Source organism: Gordionus sp. m RMFG-2023, chromosome 2 (assembly GCF_954871325.1).
Source record: "Gordionus sp. m RMFG-2023 chromosome 2, tfGorSpeb1-WG-v2, whole genome shotgun sequence".
In the NCBI taxonomy this organism is placed as follows: Eukaryota; Metazoa; Nematomorpha; class Gordioida; order Chordodea; family Parachordodidae; genus Gordionus; species Gordionus sp. m RMFG-2023.
In genome coordinates this window covers 61,240,550-61,257,641 of record NC_088776.1, presented here as the reverse complement: position 1 = coordinate 61,257,641, position 17,092 = coordinate 61,240,550, and the positions used below count along the sequence as shown (strand labels likewise).

Genomic DNA, 17,092 nt, shown 5'->3' with positions numbered 1-17,092 from the left:
GTTATGGAGAAAAATATGGATTTAAATTGTGTTCACTGCAACAATTCTTATCTCTGACGTACAGGTTAAATTGAATTTCTCCTTCTTCAATAGTTATAATTATATTTTGATTATATAAAACATATATCTATATAAAATATTAATAATTTGTAATATTTTGTAAATAGATATATTTAATGTATTACTTTGACATCCAATGTTAAAATTTTGTAATGATAAATTATAGGAATATTTAAGGTTTAAATATGGTATCCTACAATTGCATATAAAACTTAAGTTATGGGATCATCTGTTTGTAAAAAAAAAAATAAGTAAAATCAACAAATAAAAAAAATAAAAATAAAAACGTAATGATGACATGACGTCACGATGACGTAGTGAGGACATCGGAAAATTATAATATAGATGAAATGGGTTTGTATTTTGATAATTAATCATAGGCCTAATATTTTTGATAAAGTTTTATTTATAAGGATTTTGGTTATCAAATTTTGTATAAAGAACTTAACCAATTAGATATAAGTAATCAGTTAGTTACGATATTATTAATATGTGCTATTCATTACATTGAAATTTCTGATAAGTAAATGTACCTAACTGTGATGATATCAATTTTTATTATAAATTTAACAACTTTTTACCTTTTGTATCGCAGTATATATATATTTTACAAAACAAACAATTAATCGTCGTACACAATTAATAATATATATATTTAAAATTCATCATATATTTAATTGCCTTTGAGGCTAATTGTTTCTATTACATCTATTCTCTCCTTTTTTGGACTCTCGATTTGAAACGGTATAAATTGTTTTCTTATCCGTTTTGAATAACGGCTGCTTGTACTTTCGTTCTCTACCACCGTTTGCTCATTACTGTCGATTTTCATCTTATCATTTATGATGGTCTCTTTGTTTATTGAGTCTTGTATTGGGTCAATGTCTTTGGTCACCAATTCGTGTATAGGATCAATGTCTTTAGTCATTGAGTTTTGTATGGGCTCATTTTCATTCATTTGTGGTGTAGTTTGCATCGTTTCTTCATCTCTTCCCTCCTCTCTATTTTTTAATTCTGAGTTGTCGAACCTATGTTTTAACTGATTAATATGTCTTCTCCATATCCCTAATTTAGTTTCAACTAAAAACGTCATTGGTCCTGTTCTTTTAACAATGATACCTGGTATCCAATTATCTTTTTAAAATCTTTTGCATATATTTTTTCATTTATATTAAAAAAACCTGGTAACTGAGGTATATATGGATGAGGATAAACTGGTTTTATTAATTGTAAAGGTCCTATGGGTTGAAATTTAAGCATAATTGAACTTGGTGATTGTTTTGTGGTTATTTGTGGCGTATTTTGATAATTAAACAAAAAATCTTGTATTTTATTATAATTATTATGTTTTTTTAAAAAATTTTTTAAAAGTTTGTACTAATCGCTCTGCATCTCCTTTGGTTCTAGGGTGGTATGGGGCACTATATACATTTTTAATTGATAATTGTTTGCAAAATAAACTAAATTCTCTACTTTGAAATGGAGGGCCATTATCCGTAACAATCGTATTGGGGTAACCGAAAATAGCAAAAAGTCTTAACAACAATTTTCTTACTTCAGTAAAATTATTCGTCGTCATTTTTTGTATTTCAGGCCATTTACTAAAACTATCTATTATTACTAGGTATATATCTCCGTTAATTGGTTCGGCAAAATCTAAATGAATTCTTCCCCATGGTTTATTTGCGGAGGGCCATTTCCCTATGATCGTTTTATTGCCAGGATTATTTGGTTGACATAATTCACAATTCTTACCGTGTAATTCGATATCTTCGTTAATATTCGGCCACCAAACGTTCTCTTGTGCCAATAATTTTGTTTTAGTATAACCCTGATGCCCCATATGTAAAAAATACAAAATATTTACTTGTATTTTTTTTGGAATTATGGTTCTTAAGCCCCATAATATACACCCTGCCTCCATCGTGAGTTCATTTCGGTGGTGGAAAAACGATTTAAGATTTTCCTCTATCATCTTTACCCATCCAGTTGTAAGTTAACGTGAAACCTTTGATAATATCGGGTCATTTCTTGTGTGTTCTTTTATATCTAACGCTGAAATAAATTGTGGAGCATTCGATACTATTAAATTAATATCTAACTCTTCCCAAGCAGATGGTTTACCGTCAATTGGAAACCGGGAAAGCATATCCGCATTACTATTTTTTTTCGTCCCTCGAAGTTGCAATTCATAATCATAATTTGCTAGTAGTAATGACCATCTTACTAATCTTGATGACATATCTGTTATTCTTTTATGTGGATTAAGTAACGATATTAGGGGTTTATGGACAGTAATGATAATGAAATGTCTGCCAATTAAATATTGTTTAAATTTAATTAATCCAAATATAATTGCTAAAGCCTCATGTTCTATCTGACTGTAATTTCGTTCGGCAGCATTTAATGTTCGAGACGCGTATCCAATCGGTTTTTCCTCGTTGTTAATGATATGAGATATAACTGATCCTATTCCATGTTGAGACGCATCAGCAGCTAGAATTATCGGTTTTTCCGGATTATTATGTGTTAAAATTGGTGCTTCTGATATTAATTTTTTAAATTTATTAATCACAATTGTTTCATTATTTGTACATTTCCATGGCACATCTTTCCTTAAAAGCCTATATAATGGAGCGGCAATAGTCGAAAAATTGTTTATAAATTTTTGATAATAATTTATTATACCGATAATAGCTTGTAATTCTTTGACGTTTTTTGGTAATGGTGCGTCTAAAATTGCATTGACATTCTTATTTGTTGTCGTAATTCCCTCTTCGCTAACGGTATGACCTAAGAATTCAATCTTTTCTTTAAAAAAATCACATTTTTTTAGATTTAATTTCATATCGTTTATTTCTAAAGTCTGTAATACATTTATCAAATTTTTCTTATGACTCTCAATTGATTCCCCCGTAATTATTATATCGTCCAAATATACCGCTACTCCAGGTAATCCCTTTAATAATGAATCCATTGCTTGTTGAAAAATCGCTGGCGCTGAGGCTACCCCAAACGGAAGTCGTGTGAAACGATACAATCCACTAGGCGTGTTGATTACTAACAGCTTTTTTGCCTCCTCATCTAGCTCTATTTGAAAATACGCTTCGGATAAATCTAATACTGTATATTTACACCCATTACCTAGTGTGGCTAATAATTCATTAATTCTGGGTAAAGGATATTTATCTATCAAAATATTTGCATTAACAGTTTGTCTGAAATCACCGCAAATTCGTAAAGATCCATCTTTCTTCAATACGGGTACAATCGGAGAAGCGAAATTCGAGTATTTTAGTCTTTCTAAAACTCCCATGGATTCCAGTCGTTGTAATTCCGTTTCGAGTTTTGCCTTCCACGCAAATGGTATCGGTCTACTTTTCATACATTGAAACTGTGGGTTAGATTTTACGGCTAAACTGGCCTTAAAACCTCTTAGTAAACCTAATTTTTTAGTGAATAATAAGGAAAATTTATGTACAATATTATCCTCCCAAACCTCATTAACTATATTACATTGATTTATTTTTATTAATTTTAATTTGTTTATTAGGTTTCTACCTATCAAGTTAATCCCATTGTTTACAATAATAAATTCATGATATATAACTTTATTCATATAATTAACGGGTAATATACACTTACCTTTAATATTGATCATTACATTATTATAAGATTTTAAAATAATATCCGTTTTTGTTACTGGTATTTTTAAACGGTAAACGTCTTCTATATTCAAAATGGAGACTGCCGATCCTGTGTCAATTAAAAATTTAATATAAATTTTATCTATCAATAATTTCACCTCAAATTTTTCTCGAGACTCCTCTGGAAATTCCCAATCCTCAAAACTTTCTCGCTAATTTTCTGGAACATCTATCGTTCGAATATATTCTTTTTTTCCACGATTCCTTCTGCATACTTTTTGTAAATGTCCTTTTATCCCACAATTATGAGATGGCATTCAAATTAGGGCACTTAGGTTTTATGTGATCTCCTACTCCGCAACAATAGCACATAATTTTTGGTACTGGTTTGTACTTGTCATACTGCTCCCTTGTTACTGTTTTTTAGATTTTATTTATCTCCTTCCCTGCAGATAATTTTTCATACGACATCATTTCTGTAGTCTCCATTGCGGTCGCGATTGTATTGCACTTTCCCATGTCAAGTCCTGCGTGTTAATTAATTTCATTAATATTTTTCCATTATTAATTCCTGACACTAATTTGTCCCGCAATACTGTATTATACACATCTTTAAATTCACACGTCTTTGCCTTTATCTTTAATTTATTAATATACTCTACGATGGTTTCATCTTTTTCTTGTTCCATTTTAAAAAAATAATATCTTTCTAATAGGAAGTTTGTCTTCTTCATATAATAATTTTTTAAAAGTTTAATTATGTCATCATATGATATTTCCTCTAATGTCTTTGGCAAACACAAATTAAATAATTTAGAATAAATCTCTAATCCAATATTCGCTGATAAAAATAATTTTTTATCTTCTATTTTTGCGATTTTAAATATGAATTCCATTTTTGATAAATAAACTTCCATATTGCACTACTTTATATTATATTTCTCCATTTGAAACGACTGCGCCATTGTGATGAAATCAATTTTTATTATAAATTTAACAACTTTTTACCTTTTGTATCGCAGTATATATATATTTTACAAAACAAACAATTAATCATCGTACACAATTAATAATATATATATTTAAAATTCATCATATATTTAATTGCCTTTGAGGCTAATTGTTTCTATTACACTAACCGATATAGTAATAAGGGTAGATAATAATTTAAAGAAAGACACTGTGGTGTCAGATAATTATTTAAAAAGAATATTTTAATTTAAAAGAAGTTCTAAATGAAATCAAGAAGGATAAATCAGAATAATATAAAGGATAATCCGTGCGATATTCCGGAATGTGAGGTGAAATCAGTAGTTATTCCTCCAAGAAGTAAAAGAAGTGAAAGATATAATCAAAATTATATATTGTGATATATATAATTTGATTAATATGAATAATAATTTTGTGGCAAATAAATAAAAAATGGTTTTTCAAAAAACAAAATATTTGGTTAAAATATTGATGCAGAAAATATTTTGAATAATATTATATGTAACCGTCGTGGTTATAAAGGACACAAGGTTGAAACTTGTATGGCGAAGGAACAGAATTTCCGAATGGGTTTTCCCTTAAGAATATCCGTATTAGAAAATTCCAATGTGAGAAAAAATTAGGCATCAATACAAATAAATTTGATGTAAGGTGTTGATTTGATGCATCTAACAAATGTGTCAAGGGGGGGGGGGAGCACGATTATCTTTTAATTGATGGTTTGGAAAGACCAATATTAATTTTTTCAAGAGTTTTCAGAGAAGTGGAAACGCGATATTCTGTTATTGTACAGGAATCGCTAGCTGTCATTTTTGGTTTAACCTGTCGGGAATATTTAATCGAAATTTGTAATTTACGCCTATCATAAACCATTAATTAATTTATTCAAAAAGGATATTTGATAATTATTGTTATCTACACGATTACAACGTTGATTGTTATTAGTGGGAAGTTTCAATGTAGAAATTATATATCGTTAAAGCAAAGAAAATTGTTCGTTCGATATTTTATCCTTTTGGGATCGAGTTAAATACTTTAAGGATAAAAAGAATTGTCCGTGGTGGGTGTTTGTTTAGTGAGGGGAAATAGAAGCCTTAATTCCTTTTAAATTACGTAGTAAAATTGTTGATTTATTACTATTAGGGTCGGGATATAATGAAATCTTGGCAAATATGTATGGTGGCCTGGTATGTATAGGTAATGATATTGAAAAAATTATAAGGAAATGTATTCCCTATAATATCTGTGAATCTATGTTCTGTAAAGAAGTAGGTCAAATGTGGCCCAAATCAAAGAAACCATGGGAACGTCTCCATATCGATTTCTTTGATCTAGAAAAAAAATCATACATTTGGTGATGGAATCTTATTCAAAGTGGATAGAATATGCAGAGATACATGGTTATACCTCAAAAATTGTTGTTAAATTACGGGAATTCAGGCGCGTACGCAGCATTTTGTTGTTGGGGAGGAGAGGGGGAGGTATTATTAAATTTTTATAATATAAAATTTTTGTTATTTAAATAAATCAAGCATAAATTTATTAGGACTAATATTCTAATATATAAATTAAAATTAATGTGAATTATAAAAAATTAAATATATAAATTGGCATATATAAAACTATAAAATAAATGTGAATTAAAAATATTAAACGGATGCGGTATATTTAAAAAGGTAGCTGGAAATTATCCAGTAATAAGTTTTATCTGAAAAATAATGTTTATTTTTGTAAGCAATACATAAATTTATATTTAGCAATTATCATTGTATGTTATAATTGGTCTATAATAAAATTATTATTAAGATTTTACAGGTATATGCTATGCCTTTTTATCTAAAAATTGAAAAGATAACTCCCCAATAAATTTAAACAATATCTGGTTTACCCCTAGACTACCATCTTTAAATGTATAACCCCCTTAAATATTTGGATGCAAACCCTAAATGACTTCCCAGCTCATAGAGACGCTCTGCAACTCTAGCTTCCCCCTTGCAATCACCCTTATTTGAAATGGGATCAGATTACAGATAAAACTTCTATGCCTATAAGGGTTGAAATTGAAAGCATATGTATTATACAATGATATATAATATCATTAAATATATTAGGTCTATTATTCTAATTTTTTGAAGCTTTATTTATAGTTTTTGAACTATATCCCTTTAATAATATTTATTACTGAATTTTGCTATGCTCGTCGGAATGTATCACGACAAAACACCTAATTATATTAACGGTACGAATCAATGACATTATGTCATTGGTACGAATACTATTTTTTACAAATGTGATAATTTGCATTTGAAATGTCTAAGCAAATAGAAGGAATAAGGTTTTGTGATTCCTTATTATGGGTATTTATTATTTTAGATAATATTTTAAACATTATTTATAAATAGGATACAAATTTCACCATATATAAATATCCAGATTTAACAAAATGCTTTCAAGATTCTGTTCTTTCATTTTTGCCTAGCTTTTATATTCTATTTTCATTCCCATTTTATTTGGTATACCTATATAGATATGGCAAAACTCATAGACATTATCACATAACTGCCTTGGCATTATTTAAAATAGTAATTTATGTCATTTTATTTTCAAATATTTTATGATTTAAAAAACAAATTATATAAAAATAGCTATTTGAGTTCATGAAAATGGGTAAAGTGAGTTATATTTATTTTTATATTATTTAATCATGATGACATTAAGGTGAATGAGGAATCCCCTCCCTCTTTCCAATGAATAAAAAAATATTTTTTATAAAATTGTAGGGAATTTTTTATCTTGCCACCTCAATATCAATCCTAGTAAACTATTACCATGTGAAATAATAATCAATATGTCAGAGATCTACAGAGATCAAAATTTTAAGCATGGCCAAGATTTGGAAAAAAATTTATATTCAGGTCCAATTTTGCCCAAATTTTGGGATTTTAAAATGTTTTTATTTAAAATTATTATGTCTCTATTTTTAAAATAGTCTTAATGAAAATATGAGCAGTGAATGAATATTAAACACTCCATTATAGTATTTTTTCAATTGATTAAATATAAAATTTAGTTAAAAAAATCAGCTAATAATTTTTTTTGGTTTAGATTGCTAAAATTATATAATTTTTGCCAGGGACTGAGTTTAATGAAGGTCTCTGATACATATCCTGATAGTATTTTGATTTAGAGAAATAAGTAACATCACATTTTCACTAAATACAATTAAATTATAGACATGGTCAAAGAAATGCGAACACTTTTACAATCATTATTTTTATAAATTAATTCTATCATAAATTATAAGATTATATTTTAGATGATTATATAAACCTAATAATTCATATATTATATTATTTGTATATTAAATGTAGATTTTATAATAAATGATTCACTTTAACATTAAATAGAAATGCTAGAAATATATTTTAATTTAAAAAATATATTTAAATTTACTATATTCAAAATCAGAGTTGTTAAAGGATCCAATCAAAAGATCGCCAATCCTGGATTATCCTAAATTTGTCAATTTTCTTGGATTTAAGATCCTGACCTTAAATTGTGGGTCATGATCAAGATCATTTTTTTAAATATTTGATCCTGATCCTTTTAAAAATTATTTTTTTACTTAAAAAGCAATAAATAAAATAAAAATTTTGAAAATTAAATTTAAATATTATTTTTAAAAAAAAATCTATCTACATCATATTTTAACCATTCCACCAGATTTTATATTTCAACCATTAACCAAATTTTTTGTAAGAACAAGTTATATTTATTTATTAACTATATTATAATATAAATTCTAGGTTTTAATTTGGTCCTCCATTATAGATTTAGAAGATGATACATCTACTTCTATTGATGTGACAGCAGATATAAGTGAGAAAGAGAATCTTTTACCATTTCATAATTTAAGTAAGTATTTTACTTTATGTTAAATGGATGGAAGTACCATACAATGATCTATGCAAAATGCTCTTTATGCAAAAACAAAATATCTTCTTCAAAGATTAGCAGTTCAAACTTAAGGAGGCATTTAGAAGTATTTAATTCTTTTAAAAATACAATTTTTATTATTTGTTAAGATCATAATAATATGCATATAATAAAAATTATAGATTTCCTTCACTCTATGATGACAATAATATATTGGCATCAGGCCGCATGGAATTTTGTCTGTGGGGCGGGATAATAAAATTTTTTAAGAAATATTGTTTTTTAAAAATATCAGGCATAAATTTATTAGAACTAATAACTATTTCTAATACACAATTTTAAATTAATGTGAATTATAAAAAAATATATGTCTTATATAAAAAACTTGTGAATTAAAAATATTAAACGGATACAACTGGCGGTAAAGAAAAACTATAAAATAAATGTGAATTATAAAATATAAAGTGAATATAACCACACTATAAATGAATCACTTAAATGACCCAAAATAGAAATTTGAATTTTTTGAGCCTTTAAAATTTATATACATAAAAAATTTAAATGTTGGAAATATAAATTAATACACAAAAAGTTTCTTAGGAATAATTGTATTTAGTATGTTATATATTTATATGTAAAATCCAATCTTCGTTGGGATTTAGCTAATTTTTCAATTATCTCATCTTTGCTTGTCGTCAAATTCCCATGAATATTCAAATAATTCAAACCTTTCAATCTACTTTCAGAAGTTGTACTTTTTGGTATGTTTTTCAGAGACTATTTTAATTTTTTAAATACACCCGGGTTGGGGTTATATTTTAAAACAGCCTATATTTGAAATCGTTATTATTAGCTATAAAAATCAAAAAGAAATATAATTTATTTTAAAAAAATTCGGACCGGGCCTGAAAATTTTATTTTAAAAAAAGCCAGGCCGGGCTGTAAAAAATCAAAAAAAAATCTGGGCCGTGCCCTGCAAATTACCTCTGCTGAGCTCTGTTATTCAAGAGAATGTTCTCATTAGTTACTAATGGGAAGAGTGGCTAATATATAAACCCTTTTAATACACTGGGAATATAATTTAAATGTTACAAAAGCATTCATAGCATTTTTTGGGGCTATATCAAACCATAGTTAATTTTATAAACATAGTTATTCAGCTAATAAGGCATCATAAGATACTTTAACATCTTCATGATAAAATATAACAAATATTTTTTTTTCTATCACCATCTGAAAAAGGTTGATAAGGCTTTTGTGGAAGTAATATCTGCAGATTGGTAAGTGCTGCATGATAAAAAAACCATTCATTTATTTGGGTTATAAATATATCTAAGAGAGGGGATATTTGTTTTATAATACTCTTCTACTGATCCCATATTAATGTTTTAACGATGAGTTTGCCTTGCTGCAAGTCGAAGGAGACAAATATTAAACACGTATAACTCTACTGTTGACTCAACAATAACATATAAAATATGAAATTCTTCATCAACATTAGCCCTAATTTCCTTGAGTTCTGTTAAAATGCTCTCCGCTATTCTCATCTTCTTAATCAAGTCAATGTCATGTTTTTGAAAAGTAATACTTAAAATAGTTGTATAATTAAATAATACATTCTAATCAGAAAAAAAATTTAGAATGAGCATTTATTCCAATAATTTTCTTGCTTCTGAGGAAATACTTCTTTCAGCCCATTGTGATATTTCAGTAATAGCAAATAATCGACTCTTCTAACTCCATAAAAGCGGTTATTACTTGATGGCGAAGACTCTATATCGTTGGACAAACTTGCAATTTCTTTTTCCCTGTTGGACAAGGAGTTTCAGTTATTATTTGACTAGAAATTTAAAAATGGTAGATAAATATTACGCCACTAAAAATTTGAATATAATAAATAAATATCACGCCAGAAAACCTGAAATCGAAATTAGTCAAAAAAAAATACGAAATTAAAACAAACTGAAATGACAAAAAAAGAAAACTAAATAAAAATAACTATCAAAATTGAGCAGACAATCCAAACTGGCAAAGATCTAAATATAGAAATAACTTCTTCAAATTACAAAAATCGCAAAGAAACGTAAGGGTTTTTTATACACTTTTATTTCTTTAATATTCATAAAAAAATTAATCCATTTCAATAAGTTTTTCACAAAAATTAATTCAATTAATAATTTTTCATAAAAAAATTAATGATAGTAAAAATCTTTTTTTCATCAAAAACGATAAAAAAAAATATCACAAAAATCTAATTTGAAATGATTGACATTTCAAATATATATAAAAAAAAATATTATAATTTACGACATGCCACCCCTTTATGGGCCAATGGCATGTATCCAAAAAAAAATGTATGATCGATATATAACGGTGTTGCATGATCAATTAATTTGTGACCGTATTTTAAAAGGTTCTTTAAAAATCCGATTATGATTTTTTTAATCTTATTGGAAATTGAGCATTTTATTTTTTTTACCATATTGCTATAACAGATTAGTAAAATTTTATAAAGTCCTTCGATTTTATTTGATTAATTTCAATAATATCTGGATTACCTTAAATATTTCAAAAAAATAGCTAATTTTCAACGTGAATGATCCGTTGTGATAGTGGATATAACTATGGAAAACACCAAACCCGAAAGGCACAATAGATATTTCCTGAAACATCCAATTTCAGAATCGTCATTAATATTATTTTAAACATTAACATTAAGTTGTTTTTTCGGTGATAATAAAATCTTTGTCAAATCATCTGCTTCGTTTTCCACTTCGATTTTTTTTTTGTCTGCGATATCCATTCTTAATAAAGAATGTTCATGCCTAAATTCATCATTGTTGGTACTGTGGTATTCCTTCGTGGAGTTTTGGAATAATGATTGACGTTATTATTATGAGGCGAATGTTTCGAAAAGCCTGTTTCTGGCAAGATGTGAAAAGCGGCGACGTAGAGAAATGTAGCCCCACCGAATAAAATGCCCATAGCATAAAAGGATTTGATCTCTATTTGTCTACATTGACGTCATACATCGTAATCGGGGCTTGGTTGTCATTGCTCCGAAAGGTTGAGTAAACGATAATTCATGAGCATTGGCTTGATAATTAACTTGACACGAGTCTGATGATGGGGAATACGTTTCACATGTGATTTTGGCAATTTATTTATATTTTTATTATTTTATAAGAATTAATTTATTTTTAAAACAAAATCATTAAAATACATAAGTGAAATACAAACACAAAAAAATAAAAGAAAATAAATTATCGTAAGTGACCGAAAAAAAATAAATACTAATGATATTTATGCCACAAAATTTTTTTTTATCCACAACTAATCCAGTCACGCGAATCCCCAGGTCAGTATTATTCATTCCTTAACACTAATAACAAAATTAGAAGCAACTTCCAATAAAAATAAGTTAGGGGAAAAAAAAATATACAACAGAAGGGCTGGGAGAGAAAAAAAAATTATTTTTTTTACCACATGTTTAAGATTCTTATTTCAATACACATTATGAAGTACCATGATAAAAAGTCATTTACTAAATCGATATTGTATTTTCTCTCCAACAAATATATATATACTTTTATGTCTGGCTACAACATAAAACCAGATAAAAAAAAATAACAACTGGCAGACACCGCCGATCGAAAAAATAAATTTTTATCAATGTGAATAATCAAACATAACACGACCAAAAAAAAACTTTTCGACCAACTCTGAAAACAAAAACTTTTTAATACCCTGAAAAACCTTTTCTATTCATTCAAGAAAAGATAAAAAAACAAAACTTTTCTATTCATTTAAAAAAAATGAATTTATTGCCCCTATTATCTGGCAGATACAAAAATTTGTTTCTTTTATTTTTTGTACAAGCTCATACCAAACAATTTTTTAACCCTTGTCTAATTTGAACCATTAATTAGACCGAAATTGACCACCAAAACTTTTATAAATTGAACAATATAAAAATATGACCAAATACTTTGAACCCTGACAACGATATAAACCGTTTAATTAGTACTTTTAAGATTCATTCTTAAAAATAAAATCGAGTATTTCTCATGAACCTTTTTATTTTACATCCACTTGATAATCATGAAGACATCCTAACTTGGTCTCGAAAATTATTTCATATCTCTTCATTAAAAGAGATATATCTTCGCGCATTTTATGTAATTCATTACTATCAATAGCAACCATTGGGTTTTCATTTATGCTAATATTGTCCTCAACCATTAATTCCGTGGAATTTACATATCTATCAGAATTAAGGGTTGAATTCTCTTCTTTTACGGTTAATTCCCGTCCCTTCTATTTCATAAATATTTTCTCGAGCACTATTAGCAATATTTTTGTTTTTAGTCTCATTTAAGGCCCAACCCTTATGTATGGCAAAAATATTCCAATAATTATTGAAAGGACCTAACTGAACAATCCAATCCCCACCCCATTATGGTTTCCACATCTTTCTTTACTACCCATAAATCTAGGAAAAATATGGTATCATGGAAAATTACTCCCATCTTAGTTTTTCCCAAAACTACAATTTCCGACCCGTCAAATTGTCTGACGCACATAGATTCTTTTTCAAGTATGCCCCAGGCCAATACTTATAATAATTTTTCCAAGACATTATTGAAATGCTAGCCCCTGTGTCGAACATGTCAATTTTCCTAGAGTCAACTCTTACAGTAACTCTCGGACAAGGACAAGGTTCGACTAATCGCTCAGTCATTAAAATTTCATATATTTGAATTGACTGATCAATATTTATCTCATTTGAAACACCAGTTTCATGAGAATTCACATTTGAACATAAATTCAACTCGGAATTTAGTGGTTCATTAACAATATTCCTATATTTTTTTGCAATATAACTGGGATATTTTTTCCATCTGAAAGTATTAACATCCCTTTTATTGGAATATTTAACAATACTCTTAGGATATTTCTCCCATTTAAAATTATTAGAATCTTCATTATTTTTATTTTTATCATCTGGATAAAAAAAATTTCTGTTAAAACCACAGCTTTTACGAGAATCATATCTCATTTCAGCATGACTTTATTATTATTTCTACCTCCCGATCTCCTACTTACTATATGATTACACTGGCAATCATATAGTCAATTTTTGATACAATTTATGGCTACATGTCCCTGTTTGTTACATTTAAAACACAAACGGGATTTACCATAATTCGATTGTAGAACCTCAAATTTATTCGTGTTGGTACCAGAAATTTTTCTAACATTAGAATTCAGTGTCAATACGGAAATCCCTCACGAAAATTTTGTTTTTTGACCACACAGGTCTCTACCTTGTGACCCTTATACCCACAGCGGGTACATTTCAAATCTTCTAAGATTTTCTTATTACCAGAAAAACCATTTTTTTCAACGGAGATATTTTTTCCATTTGACCATGTCGGACCACATATTTGGCCTTTATTACCATTACTATTCGCAATAACCAATTTATTTATATCTTGATATATAATCTTAATAACTTCTTTTATTTCTTTCAATTCTCGGAGGATAACTACAGATCTCTCCACAATATCAAAACGATCATCGTTATTACATTCCAAAGTTTCTACCATTTCTGGTCTGCCGTTCCTGATTTCATTTAAAACCACATTTAAATTACTTTCCAAGACCCCCCCCCCCCGCTGCGTACGCGCCTGATTGGCATCAATAATTCACCCAAAATTTAAGCTCTATAGGCCTTTTATTAATCTGCCACAAAATTTATTGCTAAAAAAAAGGTAATTGCCCATTTAGAAAATGTACAGGGTCAACCATATGCAGATCCTTCAAATGAATGCATGGATGAAATCAATACCCTTTTTGGAAAAACTCGTCACTTTTTTTTATTCTAATGATGATTAAGTGAATATTTTTAATAATTATGTTAATTTAAAAAAAAACATTTATTGAATATAACACACCTTTACCATCAAGCGCTCTTATGGAGTGCTTGTTTAGTAAGGCTAAACATGTATTTAACGAAAAACGTGGTTGTTTAAATGATGATAATTTAGAAAAAATTTTATTATTAAAGGCTAATTTTAATTATAAATAAATATATTCTAATTTGTTATACTTATATTATATTATTCAATCACAATAAATTTATACCATAATTTTTTATATTATTTAATTTTTGCATCGATCAGAAATTTAAATAAGGAAAGGATCGCGATCCTTTTTTTAAAAAATGGTCGATCCTGGACTGTATTTTGATCCTCTTTTTTTCAAAAGATTGTGATCGGGATTCGATCTTTTGAAAAGGATCGATTAACAAGCCTGAATATTAGTATCTGTATCTAAGATCCTTTTTCTGAAGAGAATCATGATCTTTTTCATTTTATTGATAAAAGACATAGATACATACAGCGTGATCGCGATTCTTTTTTTAAAAAATGATCCTGGACTGTATTTTGATCCCACGATCTTTTTAAAAGGATCGATTAACAAGCCTGAATATTAGTATCTGTATCTAAGATCCTTTTTCTGAAGAGAATCATGATCTTTTTCATTTTATTGATAAAAGATATAGATACATACAGCGTGATCGCGATCCTTTTTTTAAAAAATGATCCTGGACTGTATTTTGATCCTCTTTTTTTCAAAAGATTGTGATCGGGATTCGATCTTTTGAAAAGGATCGATTAACAAGCCTGAATATTAGTATCTGTATCTAAGATCCTTTTTCTGAAGAGAATCATGATCTTTTTCATTTTATTGATAAAAGACATAGATACATACAGCGTGATCGCGATTCTTTTTTTAAAAAATGATCCTGGACTGTATTTTGATCCCACGATCTTTTTAAAAGGATCGATTAACAAGCCTGAATATTAGTATCTGTATCTAAGATCCTTTTTCTGAAGAGAATCATGATCTTTTTCATTTTATTGATAAAAGATATAGATACATACAGCGTGATCGCGATCCTTTTTTTAAAAAATGATCCTGGACTGTATTTTGATCCTCTTTTTTTCAAAAGATCGTTATCGGGATTCGATCTTTTGAAAAGGATCGATTAACAAGCCTGTTCAAAATATATTAAAATTTGCTAATTATACAAAATATAATAATTGATAACAATAATTTTTAGTTAACAATATATATATATATTTTTTAAAACTATGTATTTTTTTAGCACAGTAAATTAATAAAAAATGGGCAGTATTTTTATTGCAAACAAAATTAATCTTTTGGGTAATATTTATAAATTTTTGTATTATATAAAACAAAAACCTTTTATATCATGATCTCATATGGCATATAGTAATCTGGATTGGGCATAATTTTTCAACCGTAGATAGAATTTTTTTAAAAAAATTGTCCAAGCCAGCTCAATCTTGAATAATTTTTTTTTATTTGTCCTAATAACCTAACCAAATAAAAATTATTTGCCAGCCTGGTCCAGCCCAAATTTGTTTAAATATAGAAATTAATTTTTTTTCTTCGATGTAGTTTTTATATTTTCACATTTAACATAATTGAAAATCAAAAAATATTGGTGCCTTGTTTCTGGCAAATTGTTTTAAAATATATCAATTTTGTTTCAAAATAAACTTAATCTGACCTAAATTTTTTACAAAAATGTTAGGTCCAAACAACTGACACCGATTTTTTTTAAAAAAAATAGGCCTGGACCTACTTAATAATTACAACCCCACTTATACATCAACTAACAGTTTTTTGCTTATTTGAAATTTTAATTTAAAAAAATTATCATGAACACTCTTTTTTTCATAATCCTTATTATTATAAATATATACGATGAACAAAAATCAAAATAAATTAAATTATTAAATATTAAAATATATGCTAAAATATCTATATTATCTCCCAGCTATATTAAATTTGTTCTACCTTTGCTTTTAGAACCGTGTCTATTCTTGTGGTAAAAAGTGGCATGCAGATATTTAAGAAATTTTTTTCTAGTACCTCTTTTCTTAAAAATAGGATAAATATATTAGCATGCAACATTTTGGTGATCTTATGGGTGTAATCCATTTTGTGTTAGATGGTTCTATTTAACAATTTTTTTTTCAAAACGGCTAAATCAAGATTTTAACCAAAATATCATTACCTACGCTTCGAAATTTCCAAAATAGATGTCTAAATATTTACGTCAACAGTGGGTTCATTCTTCAAATTTGGATAATTTAATTTAGCCAAAATATTGACTTTTTAAAGATCGGTTAAATCGAGTCATGTAACAACACTTTATTTATGTGACAATTTTTTAAAACATAAAAATAATTAGAAATTTAATTATATTAAGAGATCAATGATTATATTTGAATTTGAGAATCAAAATAATATAAAAATCAAGAGGGGTCAAATATCAATGAAGTAGGGTCTAGTATATTTCTTTCAATCGTTGGAATAATATAATAATATTATGTAAGGAAATTGTATCTTCATTTAAAGCA

General features: G+C 27.6%; 2 protein-coding genes across 2 annotated transcripts in view; one reads left to right on the top strand and one right to left on the bottom strand.

The window, feature by feature from the left end:
* Positions 1-733: 733 nt before the first annotated feature.
* On the bottom strand, positions 734-1,903 carry LOC135924534 (uncharacterized). Its single transcript, XM_065459594.1, has 3 exons — positions 1,534-1,903; positions 1,242-1,382; positions 734-1,194 (listed from the first exon to the last, which is right to left on the bottom strand). Exons 1-3 carry the CDS (start codon positions 1,901-1,903, stop codon positions 734-736), a joined length of 972 nt encoding a protein of 323 aa, XP_065315666.1.
* A 5,069-nt stretch (positions 1,904-6,972) lies between these two features.
* LOC135923134 (multidrug resistance-associated protein 1-like) overlaps positions 6,973-17,092 on the top strand; it is a 48,589-nt gene continuing 38,469 nt past the window's right edge. Inside the window, exons 1-2 of the mRNA XM_065457725.1 lie at positions 6,973-7,054; positions 7,100-7,279. Of these exons, the coding sequence (XP_065313797.1) occupies positions 7,007-7,054; positions 7,100-7,279 (228 nt within the window). The 5' untranslated portion in view covers positions 6,973-7,006. The remainder of the gene's footprint in view (positions 7,055-7,099; positions 7,280-17,092) is intronic.